Source organism: Budorcas taxicolor, chromosome 5, assembly GCF_023091745.1.
Source record: "Budorcas taxicolor isolate Tak-1 chromosome 5, Takin1.1, whole genome shotgun sequence".
Taxonomy (NCBI): domain Eukaryota; kingdom Metazoa; phylum Chordata; class Mammalia; order Artiodactyla; family Bovidae; genus Budorcas; species Budorcas taxicolor.
This window is the reverse complement of record NC_068914.1, coordinates 126,695,237-126,718,053: the sequence shown is the minus strand read 5'-3', so window position 1 is coordinate 126,718,053 and position 22,817 is coordinate 126,695,237. Positions and strand designations below refer to the sequence as shown.

Below are 22,817 nucleotides of genomic sequence, written 5' to 3'. Positions count from 1 at the left end.
CTCCAGCAATCTTCTAGATCTACCCCTCTGGCAAAAAGGATGCCAGAACCAAGTTCATTACTGTGGTAAATGGCAAGCAGTCATAAATTCTTCTCATCCCTGTATGCACGTCTCTTTACAAGTGGCTTTGCAGGTACTTCTGTCAAAAGACACAGTCAATTTCTCCACTCTCTGCCTCTGAACTTACCCATATAACATTAGAGGTCTGAATAATACTTGAGCACTAGGGGAGAAGGATTGCCCTTTCTGGCTGTTCTCACACTCACCTTATGGGAGGAATCTGAGCTAGCCTGACAGAGAATGAGATGAATGGCCCAGCCACGCCTGTTAACAACCTATCCACACACAGGTAAGTGAGCGAAGCCAGCCCATACCATCCAGCCATCAGCTGACCACAGATACACGAACAAGTCCATCAGAGATCAGCCAAGTCAGCTCAGAACAGAAGAAGCCACAAGCAAACCCCGAGATTCAGGAGTTAAGCAAATGAATGCTCAGAAAGCCACGCAGTTTTGTTTGGGGGTATTTTTTTTGGTGGGGGAGGAGGGTGGGTGTTAAAAATTAAAACACCTAGACCCTCCTCCTGGAGAAGGCAATGGCACCCCACTCCAGTACTCTTGCCTGGAAAATCCCATGGACGGAGGAGCCTGGTGGGCTGCAGTCCATGGGGTCGCTAGGAGTCAGACACGACTGAGCGACTTCCCTTTCACTTTTCACTTTCATGCATTGGAGAAGGAAATGGCAACCCACTCCAGTGTTCTTGCCTGGAGAATCCCAGGGATGGGGGAGCCTGGTGGGCTGCCATCTATGGGGTCACACAGAGTCAGACACGACTGAAGTGACTTAGCAGCAGCAGCAGCAGACCGTCCTCCAAGCTCATTTCTGTCACTATTCCACATTCTCCTCAGCTTTTAACTTTCCTAAAACCATAGCCACAAATGAGTCATGCTACTACACGTCCCTGTGCCTGTTTCTCCCCAGCCCTCTCCTGTCCACCTAGTTAACAACTGCTCATCCTTCCACAGCTCCAGCTTACCTCCATCCTTCCTCTGAATTCCCAAGGCAATTGTGATCTTCTCTTACTTCAACAGCCCTTTAGGACTAAAAGCAGTATCAGTTCAGTTCAGCTCAGTCGCTCAGCCGTGTCCGACTCTTTGCGACCCCATGAATCGCAGCACACCAGGCCTCCCTGTCCATCACCATCTCCTGGAGTTCACTCAGACTCACGTCCATCGAGTCCGTGATGCCATCCAGCCATCTCATCCTCGGTCGTCCCCTAAGAGTCTGGATCTCAGTCAGTCGTTTGCTTCTTACTAGTTATATGACCTTGGACAAGTTACTTAACTTCTCTGTACCTTGATCTACTCATCCACAAAATGGGATGTGTTGGGACTTCTCTGGTGGTCCAGCAGTTGGGAGTCTACCTGCCAATGCAGGGTACATGGGTCCAATCCCTAGTCTGGGAACTAGGATCTCGTTCAGCCCAATATACTATATGACTATTACACATAAGTAGGACTAATACATGCAAATCCAGAAGTTCTCCTTATAGAAGAATCTGTTTGCCCTTTGCCCTCTTTGTATTGACTACAGAATAGTAACCACTGAAGCAATTTTGGAAGCCATGTGTTAAAGACAATACAGTTACAAGACAGTTCTGTATCACTCACCTAGGAACTATTAGGTGAAAGAGAAATAAACTTCTATCTTCTGTAAGCCTTTGGTCTTTGTTGTTGTTTTATTTGTTTTAGCACCTTATATTTTTTTCTGTTTCAAGGTCTGCAGTATTCTGCACTTAGTCACTCAGTCGTGTCTGACTCTTTGCAATCCCATGGACTGTGTAGCCCACCAAGCTCCTCTGTCCATGGCATTTTTCAGGCAGGAATACTGGAGTGGATTGCCAGTTCCTTCTCCAGGGGGTCTTCCTGACCCAGGAATCGAACCCAAGTCTCCTGTGTCTCCTGCATTGCAGGCAGACTGTTTACCTGCTGAGCCTCCCAGGAAATTCATCACCTTATACAGTACACGCAGATAATAATATCTTAATAACAATGCATACTTCTTAGGGTTTCAGAAAGATGGAATGGATAAGATAATATAAAGCATTGCAGACTAGGTGAAATTGCTTGGTAGTGTCCGACTCTTTGTGACCCCATGGACTGTAGCCCACCAGGCTCCTTCATCCATGGAATTCTGCAGGCAAGAGTACTGGGTTGGGTTGCCATTTCCTTCTCCAGGGGATCTTCCTGACCCAGGGACTGAACCCGGGTGTCCCACATTGCAGGCAGACACTTTACCATCTGAGCCACCAGAAAGCATTGCAGACATCGCCTGACATATAGTAAGGACTAAAAAATGCCAGGGATTAGCAGCAGTGGTAGTAGAGTAGCCCTGATCACATTTAGTTATCATTGGTTTACTTGTCTATGTCATGGAGAATTTATTTGGGTAATGGCTTGGCACTTTCATCTCAGTATTATACTTACTATTTAAAAGGGAAATGCAGTTTAGCTTTGCATACCAAGTATTCCCCTGGGAACTACTTTCATGAAAAGGTGAATACTAGGCCTGAAAAGCCAAAATGTCTCTTCCCCATAGGCACAAATCTTTCTACTAACAGGGAAAATGCTATCTTAATTAAGGAGCTATTCTCATCTCTCAAAACAGGAAATTCAAATCTCCATTTTTGAAATATGGACATTTGGTTTCTAGAAAAGACATCAGAGGAAAATTGCCCTTTAGCATCAATAGAAAGGGTCTTATCACTCACTCTTAACAATGAACATACCATAACAAGACTTCCCTGATGGTCCAATAGTTAAAAGTCTACCTGTCAATACAAGAGACACAGGTTCAATCCCTGGTCCAGGAAGATCCCACATGCCAGGGAGCAACTAAGCCCGTGCGCCACAACTACTGAGCCTGCACTCCCCAACAAGAGAAGCAACCTCACCACAACTAGAGAAAGCCTGCAGGTGGCAACGAAGACCCAGCACAGTCAGTAATAAATAATAATTAAAAACAATTAGCACAGCATGAAACTATGGATACGTTTGTCAACTGAAAAGACATACATCATTTTTATCCAGACTACAAACCAATAAACCTCAGACTGAGAACTCTGAAGAACTGGCTAAAATTTGCAGACTTTGGAAGTGGCTAGCTTCTATCCAACATGACAGAACAAGATTAGCTTTCTGGTTCTACAGAATCCTTTTCTTTATCACTCATCTTCCCTGTTACTGTATACTAACACCCTCTGTTTTCTCAATGTGATTCCTATTACCTTCATTCTATTACTTTTGACCCCTTGTGGTTATGAGAATTACCTGATTCACAGGCATGGAGTCCACCAAGCATAGCACATGACCAGTAAACGAGGTATGGGAATAACCCATGGTTGTGGGATAGCTTATCACATAACGCGCCTAGGAACGACCAGTCTCACAGAATGCTGAAATGCTTTTCTAAAGACACAATCGATGTACCAGGCAACTCTCTGGAAGAATAAAGTGCCATTCTTCAGCACGCAGTGCATTTACTAAATCAAAGACCTCTACAGGTCCATGTGCCCAAGAGGGAGGGTAGATGGCTTGGGAACAAAGGGGTGGAGGCAGCAGTGGCCCCATGAACCATCGGCACCTATGTCCTACCATATATCTTTATGCATTCCATCCCCACACCTCTGGGCTCCACAGGGCCACACCTGCTCCAACTCACGACTCTACCAGCATTGCTGTGGTTCAGTCACTCAGTCGTGTCTGACTCTTTGCAACCCCGTGGACTGCAGCACGCCAGACTTCCTGCTCTTTCACCATCTCCCAGAGTCTGCTCAAACTCATGTCCATCGAGTTCATGATGCCATCCAATCATCTCATGCTCTGTCAGCCCCTTCTCCTCCTGCCCTCAATCTTTCCCAGCATTAGGGTCTTTTCCAATCTACCAGCATGGAATATATACTGTGGTTTATCAGCTGGACTCCTTGACTAGAACTTACTTATTTTACTATTAATAGAAAAGTAGTTCATTTTCTCCTTATTGTGGTGGTGGTTTCACTGGTATACGTATATGTCAAAACTCATCAAATTGTACATTTTAAACAACTGTACCTCAATAAAGTTGTAAAAAATTTTAAAAACTCCGTCATTCCACAATACCATTACTATAACTTTTTATGTAGCCCTTTGTACTTTCTTAACCAGATGGTCAATACCAAAATCAGATTGATTATATTCTTTGAAACCAAAGATGGAGAAGCTCTACACAGTCAACAAAAGCAAGACCAGGAGCTATGACTCAGATCATGAACTCCTTGCCAGATTCAGACTAAAATTGAAGAAAGTAAGGAAAACCACTAGACCATTCAGGTATGGCCTAAATCCAATCTCTTACGATTATACAGTGGAACTGACAAATAGATTCACGGGATTCGATCTGCTAGACAGAGTGCACGGAGAACTATGGACAGAGGTTTGTGACACTGTACAGGAGGCAGGGATGAAGACCATGCCCAAGAAAAAGAAATGCAAAAAGGCAAGATGGTTGTCTGAGGAGGCCTTACAAATAGCAGAAAAAAGAAGAGAAGTAAAAAGCAAAGGAGAAAAGGAAAGATATACCCATGTGATTGCAGCGTTCCAAAAAAATGCAAGGAGAGATAAGAAAGCCTTCCTCAATGATCAGTGCAAGAAACAGAGGAAAACAATAGAATGGGAAAGACTAGAGATCTCTCCAAGAAAGTTAAGAGATACCAAGGGAACATTTCATGCAAAGATGGGCACAATAAAGGACAGAAATGGTATGGGCCTAACAGAAACAGAAGATATTAAGAAGAGGTGGCAAGAATATATGGAAGAACTATACCAAAAAAGATCTTCATGACCCAGATAACCAAGATGGTACTATCACTCACCTGGAGCCAGACATTCTAGAGTGCAAAGTCAAGTGGGCCTTAGGAAGCATCACTATGAACAAAGCTAGTGGAGGTGACAGAATTCCAGCTGAGCTATTTCAAATTCTAAAAGATCATGCTGTGAAAGTGCTGTACTCAATATGCCAGCAAATTTGGAAAACTCAGCAGTGGCCACGGGACTGGAAAAGATCAATTTTCATTCCAGTCCCAAAGAAGGACAATGTCAAGGAATGTTCACACTACTGCACAACTGCACTCATCTCACATGCTAGCACCCCACTCCAGTACTCTTGCCTGGAAAATCCCATGGATGGAGGAGCCTGGTAGGCTGTGGTCCATGAGGCTGCAAAGAGTTGGACACAACTGAGCGACTTCACTTTCACTTTTCACTTTCATGCATTGGAAAAGGAAATGGCAACCCACTCCAGTGTTCTTGCCTGGAGAATCCCAGGGACAGCAGAGCCTGGTGGGCACCCGTCTATGGGGTTGCACAGAGTCAGACATGACTGAAGTGACTTAGCAGCAGCAGCAACACGTGCTAGCAAAGTAATCCTCAAAATTCTCCAAGCCAGGCTTCAACAGTACACGAACCGTGAACTTCCAGATGTTCAAGCTGGATTTAGAAAAGGCAGAGGAACCAGAGATCAAATTGCCAACATCCCTTGGATCATAGAAAAACCAAGAGAATTCCAAAAAGAAATCTACTTCTGCCTCATTGATTACACCAAAGCCTTTGACTGTGTAGATCACAACAAACTGGAAAATTCTTCAAGAGATGGGAATATCAGACCACCTTACCTGCCTCCTGAGAAATCTGTATACAGGTCAAGAAGCAACACTTAGAACTGGACATGGAACAACAGATTGGTTACAAACTGAGAAAGGAGTACATCAAGGCTGTGTATTGTCACCCTGCTTATTTAACTTATAGGCAGAGTACATCATGCAAAATGCTGTGCTGGATGAAGCACAAGCTGGAATCAAGATTGCTGGGAGAACTATCAATAACCTCAGATACGCAGAAGACACCACCCTTATGGCAGAAAGTGAAGGGGAATTGAAGAGCCTCTTGATGAAAGTGAAAGAGGAGAGTGAAAAAGCTGGCTTAAAACTCAACATTCAGAAAACTAAGATCATGGCGTCTGGTCCCATCACTTCATGGCAAATATACAGGGAAAGAGTGGAAACAGTGACAGACTTTATTCTCTTGGGCTCCAAAGTCACTGCAGATGGTGACTGCAGCCATGAAATTAAAAGATGCTTGCTGCTCAGAAGAAAAGTTATGACCAACCTAGACAGCATATTAAAAAGCAGAGATATAACTTTTCCAACAAAGATCTGTCTAGTCAAAGCTATGGTTTTTCCAGTAGTCATGTATGGTTGTGAGCTGCTGCTGCTGCTAAGTTGCTTCAGTTGTATTCGACTTTGTGCGACTCCATAGATGGGAGCCCACCAGGTTCCACCGTCCCTGGGATTCTCCAGGCAAGAACACTGGAGTGGGTTGCCATTTCCTTCTCCAATGCATGAAAGTGAAAAGTGAAGAAGTTGCTCAGTTGTGTCCGACTCTTCGTGACCCCATGGACTGCAGCCTACCAGGCTCCTCCATCCATGGGATTTTCCAGGCAAGAGTACTGGAGTGGGTTGCCATTGCCTTCTCCAATGGATGTGAGAGTTGGACTATAAAGAAAACTGAGCACCAACGCATTGATGCTTTTGAACTGTGGTGTTGGAGAAGACTCTTGAGAGTCCCTTGGACTGGAAGGGGATCAAACCAGCCAATCCTAAAGGAAATCAGTCCTGAATATTCATTGGAAGGACTGATGCTGAAGCTGAAACTCCAATACTTTGGCCATGTGATACGAAGAACTGACTCATTGGAAAAGACCTTGATGCTGGGAAAGATTGAAGGCAGGAGGAGAAGGGGACCACAGATTAATGAGATGGTTGGATGGCATCACTGAATTGATGGACATATGTGTGAGCATGCTCTGGGAGTCAATAACGGACGGGGAAGCCTGGAGTGCTGCATTCTATGGGGTTGCAAAGAGCCGGACATGACTGAGCGACTGAACTGAACTGAACCTGTACTTTCTATGTTGGGTTGCAATCATTTACACACACATCTTATCTCCCTCATTAGATTATAAATTCCTTGAGAGTAGCATTACTTTCTGACCCATTTGAACCCTAGTAACTAGCTCACACACTGCACTGCACACAGTGAATAATCAATAAATCTCTACTACATATATCGAGATTTTATAGAGTTCAAAACATCAGCTTCAGATAAGGCAGTCTCTCACCTAACAGCTGTGTGACCTTGAGCATATTATTTGACTTCCTCACAGTGTGATTTCTATATCTGTAAAATGAGGCTACCACGAATTAAGTAAGGGAACATGGCCAAAGGCCATCCAAAGCACTCAAAGTTAAGAATTTCAATATGTAGCACTTTCTATTCTTAGAAAGAGCAGTCTTAGTTATTAAGTTAAAATGTTCACAGACAAAAGGCATTTATTCTCTACTTACCAAAAATTTAGACACACATTTAACATCATGCATAACACTTGAAGGGAGATTTCTACAACAAGCTCCCAACTCGGAAAATTGGCCCATGGATACAGAACAGTAAATAAGGGAGTTGTTCTAACAGTACTAAACCGTGGACATCACAAGTGCTCATTTTCTGCCCATTACTTTTACTCTCCATGGAGCAAATTAAACTTCACAAGTCAAAGCCACAAATCAATCAAAGTTCATTTGTATGTATGAATCAAAGTTCATACAGCAAACACAGAGAGACAAATACACGATTAACGGTGTTGTTCTTGTTGTTGCAGTCCAAAACAGAAAACCACTCAGGACAGCAACTTCCTTCCAACAGAGACTAAAATATTTTAAAAGTACAAGCCCTTTTACAATCCTGACTAGAGTCAACAAGAGAAGCAAAGAGACAAAGCAATGTGTTTTCATTCCATCTTTTGGCCCTTCTCTGAAATCTCACTGAAAAGAATAAACTTACTATCCAATTTCCACTGCCACTTAAGCGTTTAATAATAGGGGATTAGCTTTAGAAGGTTCTTATTATGATGACTTACCACAAATACACAGAATCAACACAGCAGAAACATTTAACTGGAGAATGTTAAAGATGTTTTTCAATAAACCATGGGGTTTCTGGCTTGGAAATTCACTGCAGTTTTCTAAACTGAGTAGCAGCAAACTATAAAATGCTACAACCTAAAAGAACTTCACTTAATTCATGTAAAAGTTTTCATCTTCCGCTATTCACACGACAGATTTATATATTAGAATACATAGTTTTAACACCAATGAACTGAAATTCAGAGGTTGAGAATATAAGGCTGTAAGAATATAACAGGTCTACACTTTGCTTTCTCATGAGTGAAATAATCACCTAACATCTATGTTACATGCTGGGTAATAGTAAGACTTCAAAAAAAGCATGTGATGACAGAACTGAAATTCTATTGCCTTTCAGAATTACAATTTTCTAGGACTTTATTCGTTAATTCAACAAAAATTAATTCAGCCCCAACGATACACAAAACACTGTTCTTGATCTAGGTAACTCGACAGAGCACAGTTTTTACCCTCAAACAGTTTGTAGTCTAATCACAGACCTTTCAAATAAAGAAACGGGTGCAAATTCTAAGCACATACAAGTACCGCAACTATGTGTCCTCAGGCCCAAGTTCACTGACAACCACAGTGGAGAGTTCCCAGCATGTGGGCAGCTTCCAAGCTCAAGCGCCCACATCGCTCCTCCTGTCCTCATGATCGCTTCCCCGACACTTGGAGAAACTAGCAAGCAGGAGCAACCCAGAAGTTCGTGTGGAAGAAATGACAACACAGTCCACAAACCCACCGAGGATAAAACTTGGCTGCAGCCTTGGATAGGAGATTCTGAGGCATGTTCCTTGTGGTTTCTCCAAGGGCCCCAAAGGACTGAGCTCCAGCTGGCACACTGGTGAGTCTTACGCACACTTGGCGTGCATGCTTGCTAAGTCACTTCAGTCCTGTCCAACTGTGTGCAACTCTACGGGATGCAGCCTGCCAGGCTCGTCTGTCCATGGGATTCTCCAGGCAGGAGTACTGAAGTGGGATACCATGCCCTCCTCCAGGGGCTCTTCCGGACCCAGCGATCAAACTTGTGTCTCTGACATCTTCTGCATTGGCAGGCAGGTTCTTTCCCACTAGCGCCACCAGGAAGCCCTATGCACACTTCACCACTTTCACTGCATTAGGCTCTCTCTCCTTCACTCCCTCACACTTCCCAGGACCATTTCCCAAACTGATTCTCTCCACCCACGTCTTCCAGGATCTGACATGACAACAGCTCCAACCAACATAGTCCTAATCTAGTTCTCTTCAGGTGTGTTCAGTCACACTGGAGTAACACATGAAGCGAGACTATCACATATATCCCTGTGATCCACTTCAGCTTCAAGATGTCAGGAGGCTAAGATTTTGAATAAATAAGGTGGATGAGAGTTAAGATCGAAAAAGAGAGAACGAGAGAGAAAGGGAAAGTTTGGCAGGCTAGATCAATGACTAATGCTCAAAAGATGAAACATAACAGATCCCCCATCTGGCTGCAAAATACCATGCATTGAGCACGGAGGAGGAAAGCAAGGGTCCAGAGATGCAAATGAAAACGTTTCAGGAGTCTGGCTTGACTAACACCTATAGGGGAGTTGGGGAGTCCTGCTCAGGACTCTTGGGCTGCAAGTGTGGCATCCAAAAACAAGGTAGGGTCTCATCACAACACACCCAAATGTACTATATTCAGATCTCCCTACGCCACTAAGAATGACACTGACATATAGGAGCCTAACCAGAATCCACACATAGCAGCGAGATGAAGACTAGAGAAATCACTGAAGATAATGTAGCTGGCAACAGGTGAAAGAATTTTTTAAATTAAGACAGTAGAAGAAAAGACGTGCAAGAATAAAATCATTCTAAACAAATACAGAATGGCAGGAAAAGTAGGGGGTGACAGAGGATGACATGGTTGGATGGCATCATCGACTCAATGGACATGAATTTGAGCAAGCTCCAGGAGATGGTGAAGGACAGGGAAGCCTGGCATGCTGCAGTCCATGCGGTCACAAAGAGTCAGACACAACTGAGCAACCAAACAATAACAAACAAATACTTAAAGCTTCATTGTGTGGAAGAGGGATTAGATAGAATCTATGTGGCTTTTCAGGGCCAACAGGTAGAATTTACAGGAGGGTATTATACAACAGACAGTAGCGAACAGTTGTTAAAAGCAAACAGCTCTAGAGCTAGATGAATTCATTTTGAATCCTAACTCCACCACTAAGAAGCTTGGGGACCTTAAAATGGTTGTATAATTTCTTTATACTTAACTCTCTCAACTGCAAAATTGAGACAGCACCAATTTCTACTTTACAGGGTTATTGAGATGACTATAAATATTAATGCACAGGAAGTCCTGAGCCCAGTGTTGCATGTATTAAGCACTCAGTCAATACATGTTAGTGATTTCAAATCTGAAATAGTTTCAGTCTTCATCCCCAAAATTACATGATCATCAAATCTGAAGGAATTCAATAAAGGAATTGTGAAACTGGTAGAGGAAGTAGGTATTTATAAATTGGCTCATACCAGAGAATTACCATGTTAGACAAGATTGACACATTCAACTATATAAAATGTCAAAGCTATTACTTAGCCAGATAGCTTTTTCACCAGTGCTCTTAAGTGTATAACCTCCAGAAAAGCGTTAGTCTCTCAGTCATGTCTTTGTGACCCCATGGACGGCAGCCCACCAGGATCCTCTGTCCATGGAATTCCCAGGAAAGAATACTGGAGTGGGTTCAGTTCAGTTGCATCTGACTCTTTGTGACCCCATGGACCGCAGCACACCAGAACTCCCTGTCCATCACCAACTCCTGGAGTTTACTCAAACTCATGTTCATTGAGTCGGTGATGCCATCCAACCGTCTCATCCTCTGTCATCTCCCTTCTCCTCCCACCTTCAATCTTTCCCAGCATCAGGGTCTTTTCCATTGAGTCAGTTCTTCGCATCAGGTGGCCAAAGTATTGCAGTTTCAGCTTCAGCATCAGTCCCTCCAATGAACATTGAATTCAGGACTGATCTCCTTTAGGACGGACTGGTTAGATCTCCTTGCAGTCCAAAGGACTCTCAAGAGTCTTCTCCAATACCACAGTTCAAAAGCATCAGTTCTTCAGTGCTCAGCTTTCTTTATAGTCCAACTCTTACATCCATACATGACCACTGGAAAAACCATAGCTTTGACTAGATGGACCTTTGTTGGCAAAGTAATGTCTCTGCTTTTTAATCTGAGGTCCAGGTTGGCCATAACTTTTCTTCCAAGGAGTAAACGTCTTTTAATTTCATGGCTGCAGTCACCATCTGCAGTGACTTTGGAGGCCAAAAAAATAAAGTCTGTCATTATTTCCACTGTTTCCCCATCTATTTGCCATGAAGTGATGGGACTAGATGTCATGATCTTAGTTTTCTCAATGTTAAGTTTTAAGCCAATTTTTTCACTCTCCTCTTTCACTTTCATCAAGAGGCTCTTTAGTTCTTCTTCAGTTTCTGTCATAAGGTTGGTGTCACCTGCATATCTCAGGTTACTGATATTTCTCCTGGCAATCTTAATTCCACTGAAGTGGGTAGCCATTCCCTTCTCCAGGGGATCTTCCCAACCCAGGGATTAAACCTGGGTCTCTTGCATTGCAGGCAGACTCTTAACCATCTGGGCCACCAGGGAAGCCCATAACCTCCATGAGCAGAGCCAAAAGGTGAGAGTATTGTTGTTGCTGCCATTTTTGTTTGGTCACTAAGTCACGTCCAACCCTTTTGCGACCCCATGGAGTGCAGACCGCCAGGCTCCTCTGTCCATGGGATCCTCCAGGGAAGAATACTGGAGTGGGTTGCCACGCCCTCCTCCAGGGAATGTTCCCGACCCAGGGAATTGAACCCATGTCTCCTGCTTGGCAGGCAGGTCCTTTACGACTGAGCCACCAGGGAAGCCCGGAGGTGAACGTGCTAGCCTGAAGATGGCTCTCTGAGTTACACGCCCAGAAGAAACTGAGTTAAAGAGAGGTCTTGTCAGTGTTCCCCCAAGTCCTTGATACTCACGACCTGCTCTCAAGCGGCATTGCACAGCAGAGACAGTCTCTGTTTTAGTTCCTGAAGCATTCAAAGTTCTGCCTCAGAATGACTTTTTGCTTGCCGGAAGCAGCCTTTTGATAGGGCTGGTGGATTATGAAATAGTCACATGTCAAATGACCACAGAGTCACAGAGATGGAAATTTCTAGAGCAAACAGCCAAAAAGCCTGTGGTCTAGGAGACAGGCCTGTCTTCTCTTCCCTCGGCCCTCCTGGGGAGTGGCCCCCTGAGTTCTGGGTTACTTCTGTGTTTTATCACCTTTATGGTTAAGAAAAGGGCACACAAACCTCTCTTGTTTTGATTTAGGTCTGTTTCTCCACCTAATAGAAAATGCATACATATTAATAGGTCTAAATGTTTTGAAAAATCTATACCCAACTTCTCTTGAGAATAGGGGGAGACATGCATAATGGAACGAGGACAGGGAAACGAAAAACGGAAAGAATGTAAATAGAAACAACTGCTATCATTTAGTGTGCAGGAGGAGGGCTAAACTGTACATTAGGATCTTCACACTAAGACTCTGCATTCCCAGTGCAGGAGGCCTGGGCTCAATCCCTGGTAAGGGAACTAGATCCCACGTGCTGCAACTAAGAATTCACATGCCATAGCTGAAAGATCCCACATGCAACTAACACCTGGCACAGCCAAACAAATAAGCAAATATTCCTTTAAAACTATGTATCAAAAAATAGTATTAGTGATAAATCATGTTGACAATATGTGCCCCTGATATGATGTAGGGAAAAAGGTAGTTAATATCCCTTCCCAAAACCTTAGCCCCTGTCTAAGTATGATGAAAACATCAGCCAGACCAAAATCAAGGAACATTCTACAAAATATCCGGCCAGTACTCTTCAAAAGTATCAAAGTCATTAAAAAAAAAAAAAAAAAACAAGGAAAGACTGAGAAAGTGGAAGAAACCAGAGGAGACTAAACAGCCATGATGACTAATGGCACGTGGGATCCTGAACGGGATCAGGATTGCGGAAAGGATAATGGAAAACTGGTGACATTCAAAGGAAGCCTGGAATTTAGTCAACAGTAATGTACAAATGGTAATTTCTTAACTGTGACAAATGAACCACAGTTATATAAGATGCTAACACAGGGGAAAGTGGGTGGAAGGGAACTCTCTATACTCCCTTTACGACTCCTCATAACCTAAATGTATTCCAAAGTTTATAGCTGATCTTTAAAAATGAAAGAATATTTGATCATGAAAAGACTTCTGCACTTACTTAAGAGAAAGCCAATGTGCTTCTGTTAGTTCTATTCTGATGGTGTGGTTACTGAAAATAGCTGTCCATCCGCCAGGTTTTAAAAAACCCTTGGGAAGCTGTTTGTTTGTTAAAGCTTCATTTCCTCTGTTCATGTGAAAAGCAGAGGGAACCCGTCAAAGGAATATTGCTTGTACAATTGTGGGTATTGGGGATAACTGTATTAACCTCTTTAAAATTTTGGTTCCTCATTTAAAAAATTGGGAGACCCATATTCAATTTACTTTTTATTTATTTATTTTGGTTGCGTTGGGTGTTCATCACTGTGCATGAGCATTCTCTAGTTTCAACGAGTTGGGGCTAGTCTTCATTGAGGTGCACAGGCCTCCACAGGCCTCTTTCACTGTGAAGTACAGGCTCTAAGCACAAACTTAAGTAGGTGCAGCATGTGGCCTCAGCAGTTGCTGCTCATGGGCTCTAGAGCATGGGCTCAGTAGTTTTGCCACAACAGCTTAGTTGCTCCAGGCCATGTGGAGTCTTCCTGGGCCATGTGGAGTCTTCCCGGGCCAGGAATCAAACCCGTGTCCCCTGCATTCCAGGCAGATGCTTATCTACTGTACCACCAGGGAAGTCCTTAACTGACTGCTAATTGCCTTCTAGAAGCTCTAAAATTTTATGATTCGCTTGAACAAACCATACAGTAAGTATGAAAAATAAAAACTGTTTCAAATTAATTTGCAGACACCATTTGTCTGGCTGAGGCAAAAGGAAGTGAAGTGCAGCTGAACTGGGGATACACTGTTGTTTCTTCATATTATCTAAAAAGTAACAATAAGGGAGGGTGCTCTGGAAACTTGGCAGAGGGGTCTGGAAAGGCAGGAGTGGTGATCTTGGGAGGTCAATCTATGCAAAAGTGACCGCTTTTACAGCCAAAGGGAAGAGTAGGAACACATTCAGGAAGAGAAGGATGAAGCTGCAAAAGAATAAGGTATGAGAAAGGATACAGGATTGGGAAAACAAGGTCTGCCAAGCAACGTGAAGGCCAGGGAAAGCAACGCAAGCCCATCTCATGGAATTCTCTGGGGCCCCGTCAGGAGGGGCCTCCAAGAATCCAGGGAGAAGAGTCAGAGCTTTCAGACAAAAAGGAGTCTTGAATCTTCAATGGCAAGACACCCTCCTTCTCCAGTGATGAGTGGAGACAAATGACTTAGTCTTACACAAGAGGTAGAAAATGAGAGCAAACCAGCAACGACAATGACCTAACGCATTAGATTACAGGAAAAGCCAGCCTTCCAGGGGCGGACGGAGCACCTGAATGATTCATACTTTGAACCAATGCCCGCTGAATCATATAACACCAAGTATTTGTGTATAATTACCTCCTGGGTACAGAGCTGTTACTGCAGAGTTCCCTCAGACACACTAAAATATTTAAAGGAAAAAGACAGCCACAAACCCTGAAGATTTATCTTTCACAGACTAACTTCCCCTGACTGACAGAGGAATAAGGCTACACAAGCTCATGATCATGAAGTATGAAGCACCCCTGGGAACCAAGTTGTATCACACGATCCCAGGGAAAGTGTGGGTCTCTCACCCATGAACAGCTAATCGCTATTTTTTTCTGATGTCTACTATGGGCAAAGTTCTGTGCCTGGGAAACACAAACAGAAAAAAAGAAAAGCCTGCCCTTGAAGAGGTTATAATGTAAGAGAAGAACCAATTATGTTTAAAGGAAATACATTATGTCTTTCTATCATAAGTTAGCTACCATTTGTATAATGACTTAAAACACTTTTACATTTATTCTCTGGAAATAATCCAAGCCACACAGAGCCTTGTGTGGCAAGATTATTCTTGTTTTTATCCACCCCTGGTCCCACCAGGCAATGACAGATGTCCTCGGAGACACTAAGTGGTTGGGTGACCTACTTAAGATGACAGTCGGCGAGAAATGCGGTCAAACCCAGACTCCATGCTTTTTTCTGCTACAAATACAGATCTGTTGTCCCAGTTTGCTTTTAAAACTTTTTATCTTCCACATCTTACAGTTCACAAAAGAGAGTCTGTGGATCTGAATTTGTTTATCATCCCTTCTCTGAATTCAATATATCTCCTCCACCTGAGAAACAGTGGCTTTCTACAACCTAGGCAAGTTCTCACCCGTATCTCTTTACACGTTGCCTCATTCTCACGCACTCCGGCCTCTCCTTCTAGAATCTGGTTAGATGCTGCTACACCCTCTCGGCCCCTCCCCAACACTGGTTTTTCATGACTTGTTCACACGTTCCTCTGCCCTGCATTCTGGGTAATCTCCTCAGCTCTCTCTTCCATACCACAGTCTCCTCATCTCCTCATATAATACACTCGCTCACGCTTTCTAGAACCTGTATGTTCTTCTTCATAGTGTCCGTTCTTCCATCAGCCTCCTTTAGCCTCTTCTGCCTCTGAAATCATTTCCACACACTCACTGCACAGTCTCTGGAAAGCTCTCCTGAAGCACTCTGTGTCTGGTTTGTCACAACTGCTGACTCTCCTTCAAGCAGGTCAACAGTGAGTCCCTTCTCCATGGGGACTGTGTTGTGAGAAGACTTCACATGCCCAGGGCTGGGGAAGTGTCCCCACTGAGCAGGGGTCCAGGCGCACTGATGGGTGGTATCACTCCCTCAATCTGCTTTCACGCTAATTTCCCCACATGGAGAGACAAGTAGATGGCGTATTCAAAGTGACTGATGTCACTCAAACCACATTTACGGTGCCTGTCACTCTCTGAGACAAAAATGCAATATTCCTGCAAATCCTTATAATAAAAATGGTGTAAGAAAGTTACAGAACATGAAGCATGGGAAACACTCACCAGACGTGAAGGCTCCCTCCTCCCCCATGCACGTGGACAGCATTCTGATCTGGGTCTGGGGCTCCAGCAAACCCCTCTGACTCTCTGTCCAGATCAGGCTCCCTTATTAAAGCTGTCTTTCACCAATGTGAGGAGGAATGCTGACACAGTGTATTCAAAATGAATGTTGCTTTTAAGTTGTTATCATTATATTATACACTATAAAGTATTAATTTGACTTGCACAAGCTCTTAATGACTGGTCTTAGTTGTCTATGATTCTCTACAAGTCCCATTAATCCTTCTCTTGTAACAGTCATAGTCAACTTGCTACTATGAACAACTTCTCAGTTGACAGTATGACACTGCCTCTAAAATTATACCTAGAAAGGAGCTCTAAGACAATTGTTAGTTATTATGTACCATCCAAAGTGACATTTTAAAAGTGAAACTAACCCATCAGTATCACCATGCTGGAGATTTTACAAAAATAAATTAAAGAGCTGATAAGGAAACACTAATATTTATGGTGTAACTGTCACGGAAATATATAAATACATATCATTCAGCTATATTTACCGGTTTGAAAAGTGGCCTCTTAACATACAGACTACTCTCCAGCAAAACAAAACTTGAAGCTATTCTTTCAGTATCAGCCCTTCAGTGTCTCAAGGAAGAAAAACAATGGGGAACTTTTGAACGAGTTTTCAGCAGATATATTTCTATTTGAAAGTTTTATATTGAATAAAGTTCTAATATTACTTCTTTTAAGACAGAAAAATACCCCCACTTAGGTCATATAATATAAAGTAAGTATTTCTTTCCTACCTCGGAACTTCTTGGGAGGGTTGGCAAGGTCCCCTGCTTCTGGGTGCACCACACATCGGTCATCCACCAGTCTGGAAGGAAAAGAACATTCACACTGTTGACATTGTCATGTTCATAGAGCACAAAATGCACACGGAGACTGCATCAATATTTACAAAAAGTTTTCAATACCACTCTTCATTCAGAAATGTTTGAATAGTCATAAATTTGGAAAAAGATCTGGTTATACAGGTGTGAATCAAAGCAGGGTTTAGAAAACTCAAAACTGAAAAACTGTTAGGTGGTGGGCTTCCCAGGTGGCAGTAGTGGTAAAGAATCCATCTGCCAATGCAGGAGACCTAAGAGACAAGGGTTCGATTGCCAGGTAGAGAAGATCCCCTGGAGTAGGAAACAGCAACCCACTCCAGTATTCTTGTCTGGAAAAATTCCATGGACAGAGGAGCCTGGTGGGTTGCAGTCCATGGGGTTGCCAAGAGTCGGACATGGCTAAGCACCAAGCAGCAGCAGCAGCAGGAAACGTTAGAGAAATCACAATATTGACAAACCATGAAACACTGCAGAGCCATTTACAATTCTATTTTTTAAAGGCAGTAGTGTGGAAAACATTTATAATATGTGGTGAAAATAAGTGGGAACAAATCAGTAAGATATTGTATGTATTTAAAGACACACACACACACACCCCTCTACAGAGACACATATGAGGACTGGAACACAGACATCAAAACATTAACAGGGATTAGACTGCCCAAGTTTTCATGTTCCAGCATGAATGCGAGCGTGTTCTCTTTTATTTTTATAAGGAATGTGTAAGCTTATGAGATCAGGCTCACAGAGTGATGACACAATAGGATAAAAAGTGCTCATCCTGTGTTCAACTATGGCCCAGCCAGGCGGGGGTTTGGACCTCCTTCGCTACACCTGCAAACACAGATAAGAGTACCCACCTCATGGTATTGTCAGGAGGACTGACTAACTTCATTGCTGTAACGTACCTAGCACAGTTTCTAGCATAGAGTAGGCCCTTAAATATTAAGTGTTTAAGATAATAACATTTGGGACTTCACCGCCCTATTCCTATCTTCCTCGAGAAGGATGCCTGACACTTAGTGATGAGTACTCAATAAATTTACTCAAATGAATAGAGTACCTTCCTAGTTACAAAAACTTGCCCCTATTAAAATATCCATGAAAAGCCAATTTTGAGGACAATTCCCAGAAAAGCTGAATCTCTGGTCTGAGAGCCAGGAGACACGAATCTCTGTGTCAGGGGAATATTTAACTACCAAAAGACTCACTGATAGTCATTTTCTCCATTGACTAAATAATGAGAGCCATTAGGGTTTTCTCCAGAATATTGTGAGAATGCACATGAGTTAGTCCAAATTTATGAGCTCATTTAAATAACGATGCCCCAGTTGGAACTTTGTTAAAAAGCACACATTAACCCCAACACAAAAGTAAACCCCATTCACTAGTATGCACTAACCCCAGCATAAAGTAACCCCAATTCATGATCAACAGTCCCCTTGAACTAGAATAATTAACCAAATCAAGATGAAACTTTTGGTTCCTGGTTTATCTGTTTACAAAAGCAGACACTTCCTAAATCACTGGATTTCTCTATAAGATCCAATTTCCACCAAACAAAATAATAATTTGATCAAGCATATAGTTCTTTGTTTGATTTTTTTTTTTTTAGTATACTTCATTCATACTGGTTTGCTAAAATGTGGTTTTACAAGAGCTGCCAAGCATGCAAGAAATTCCTTTTAAGAGGCTTCAAAATTGTTTTCTTAGAAACAGGAAGTCACAATGGGTCAAGAAAAAGCAAACCCAAACCTCCACAAAATCCAACTTCAGGCTGTAACACTGAATGTGCAAGGCTCAGAGTCCTAAGGATGTCACAATATTATATTTAAATCTAAAAAAATGCTGTGAGGGAAACTCCAGCTTTTCTAACTAGTTAATTGTGGGGGAAGGGGAGGGTAGGATGAATTGGGAGGGGAACACTGACATGTACACACCGCCATGTGTAAACAGAGAGCCAGTGGGAAGCAGCTACCCAGCACAGGGAGCTCAGCTCAGTGCTCTGTGACAACAGGGGCGGGAAGGGGGGTGGATGTGTGATGGGGGGAGGCGTGGGAGGGAAGCTGAAGACAGAGGGGTTATCCGTATACTGATTCATGCTGATATACCGTAGAAATCAACATAACACCATAACAACATAACAATTATCCTCCAATTTAAAAAAAAGTGAGTTAAGAATTCAAAGCATAATAATAATTTAAAAAAGCACATAGTCTAATTTAGAGACTTCATGGCAAACAGAAGGGAAAAAGTGGACACATTTTATTTTCTTGGGCTCCAAAATCACTGCAGATGGTGACTCCAGTCATGAAATTAAAACATGCTTGCTCCTTGGAAGGAACGCTATGACAATCAAGACAGCACATTAAAAAACAGAGACATCACTTTGCTGTCAAAGGTCTGTATAGTCAAAGCTTATGGTGTTTCCAGTAGTTATGCACAGATGTGAGAGTTAGACCATAAAGAAGACTGAGGGCCAAAGAATTGATGCTCTCAAATTTGGAGAAGACTCTTGAGAATCCCTTGGACCAGTCAATCCTAAAGGAAATCAACCCTGAATATTCACTGGGAGGCCTGAAGCTGAAGCTCTACTCTGGCTACCTGATGAGAACATCTAACTCACTGGAAAAGACCCTGATGCTGAGAAAGACTGAAGGCAAAAGGAGAAGGGGACAGCTGTGGATGGTGGCACTGGAGAGGAGACAGTTGGATGACATCACTGACTCAATGGACACGAAAGTGAACAAGTCCAGGAGATGGTGGAGGACAGGGGAAGCCTGGCATGCTGTGGCCCATGGGTTCTCAAAGACTCGGACGTGACTTAGCAACTGAACAATAACAACTCATCTAGGGCACAAAAAATATGTATTAAAAGTGGCATTGATATTTTACTTAGTCTTTGTGTTTGCCATTCCCACAGAAATACAGGCTCCCCTAGAATCACCCAAGGAGTCTCCACCTGCATGACGGCTTGCCATCAAGAGGAATGGGAAAAAACTAAAGCCATCAGTCAGGTCACAGTGCATTTACATAAATATTTATGCCTATCCTCAATAGCCCAGATAAAAACATTAGTAATTAAGAGTGACTTCAGTTCGAAGAATTTGTCCTATTCCTTACAAACCAAAGTCTGTGAAAATTACAAAGACAGTCATCTCATCATACAGACTGAATGAGCTGGAACTGAGTTTGGAGAGAATGGAAGAAAGGGAAGGTTACGATGAAATGGGTGGATAAAGAAGCAAGTGTGAATTTTATAATAGTGTGAAACAAGTGTGAATTTTACAACAGTGTGAATGTTATAAAAACATATATGATCACAGATGTTAAATGTTAAAGATGACTTTACTGAACAACTTCTATAATATCTCCAAGAGCCTCTTCTTGAATACCCTCAGGGCCAGAGTATTCACCACTTACCATCTTTCTGCTCTGTTTTATAGGTCTTTTTCCATCACAGAACTTACATTTTCTAACTACTTGCTTATTAGTCTGAACTTTCAATAAATTGTAACTCCATGAAGTCAGAAACTGAATCCATCTAGTTTACCATTATATCCTTGGCACCCATTAGAATGAGTTATAGTGGCCACTAAGTAAATATTTGTTAAATGAATAAATGAAAAACAATGAGACTGGCTTTCCCAAATAACTTTCCCTTTTTGGTCTCAGTTCTTTCTTTTGGACTAAGTTTTCTTTTTCTAGGATGAACAAGTCTATTTCTCTCTAGTTCTCCCTCATATAGATATTTACCAAGGAGCTCAACACCTCCACGCATCCAAGTGTTCAGTTCAGTTCAGTTCAGTTGCTCAGTCGTGTCCGACTCTTTGCAACCCCATGAATCGCAGCACCCCAGGCCTCCCCGTCTATCACCAACTCCTGGAGTTCACTCAGACTCATGTTCATCGAGTCCGTGATGCCATCCAGCCATCTCATCCTCGGTCGTCCCCTTCTCCTCCTGCCCCCAATCCCTCCCAGCATCAGAGTCTTTTCCAATGAGTCAACTCTTCGCATGAGGTGGCCAAAGTACTGGAGTTTCAGCTTTAGCATCAGTCCTTCCAAAGAAATCCCAGGGCTGATCTCCTTCTGAATGGACTGGTTGGGTCTCCTTGCAGTCCAAGGGTTAACACACCCATAAATGTGATCCCAGAGACTATTCACATGAATCCAGGTGCATCTCCAACAAGCGCAGGGGTCACAGGTCTCTCATCTCCTTCTTTCTGACACTAAGCTTACAGTTATGCTACCTAAGATTACATCAGCTTCCATGGAAGTCAAGCCCACTCCTGACACTCATTATAGGTGAACAATTTCAGGTGTTTTCACGTGTACTACTGATAAACCAGGCTTTCCCATCCACCACTGGAGCAGTTAACTTTTATAACTTACAAACAAGGATTTACAATTGAATAGGTACAAATATAAAGATCAACCTTTGGCCAATGAGCAGAAAATCATCTGAAAGCCATCTATACCCTCTTGGAGTCATTTAAATACCTTCTCATGATTACTTCCTATTTTTCTCACTCATAAATAGTGTTTCCCAAATCTGGCTCAATGGCTGAATCATATATACATGAGGTAATAATAATAATACCTTTCTTTGGTTCCTATCTACCAAACAAAAATTTCTGAGGATACATTCTAAGAATCTGTATTTTTTAAACACTTTCCAATCTTTCTTGAATGGATTAGTAGCACCTATATTCCCACAGTACCTGAGGCTGTCCTCTATAAGAAAACTTCTCACACTCCATCCAGTTTTCTTTTACGTGCGTATTTTACTAGCACTACAAATTGTAAGTTGCAGGAGAGTCAGCACATTTCTGTTCTGCATGCATGCATGCATGCTAAGTCACTTCAGTCATGTCCAACTGTTTGCAACCCTATGGACTGTAGTCTGCCAGGCTCCTCTGTCCATGAGATTCTCCAGGCAAGAATACTGATGCAGTTGCCACGCCCTCTTCCAGAGGATCTTCCCGACCCAAGGATCGAACCCACATCTCTTATGTCTCCTTCATTGGCAGGTGGGTTCTTTACCACTAGTGTCACCTGGGAAGCTCTCACCATAACATGTGAGAGCATATTATGCCCAAATCTAAATGTTAGGCCTCAAACATGCAAGATGTTAAGTATTAACTGAGTGAATGACTGAGTCACTTTTTGAACAACTGCTGCTGCTGCTGCTGCTGCTGCTGCTGCTGCTGCTGCTAAGTCGCTTCAGTCGTGTACGACTCTGTGTGACCCCATAGACGGCAGCCCACCAGGCTCCCCTGTCCCTGGGATTTTCCAGGCAAGAACACTGGAGTGGGTTGCCATTTCCTTCTCCAATGCATGAAAGTAAAAAGTGAAAAGGAAGACGCTCAGTCCTATCCGACTCTTAGCAAACAACTGAGTAAATCAATAATGTTATTTTTGGTATTAATAGATCACAAAATCAATAAAAATAACTGGCACTAACAAATGGTTAACTAATAGTAGATGGAAGAAAGGGTGACATATCTCAGAAAGTTATCAAAAATGTCAAATCCTGATAAGGACCTAGACAGCCTGCTCTAAATAAAATATCTTATATAGAACCTTTCAACTTCAATCTGTCAGTACAGTTTTTTAAGGGATGTATTAATCTCCCCCTGTTTGAATCAGCAAGTAGGCCAAATGGGCAATTATAGCCACAGCCAAAAATTCTCAATCTGTCACTGAAACTCAGCTAACATAAAACCTGTTATCCTTCATACCTAT

The 22,817-nt window shown here is 42.7% G+C and overlaps 1 protein-coding gene across 1 annotated transcript in view; it reads right to left on the bottom strand.

Moving 5' to 3' along the window:
* Positions 1-22,817, bottom strand: part of ITPR2 (inositol 1,4,5-trisphosphate receptor type 2) — a 592,637-nt gene that overhangs the window by 517,021 nt on the left and 52,799 nt on the right. The window contains exon 2 of the mRNA XM_052640930.1: positions 16,986-17,056. Within this exon, the coding sequence (XP_052496890.1) occupies positions 16,986-17,056 (71 nt within the window). The remainder of the gene's footprint in view (positions 1-16,985; positions 17,057-22,817) is intronic.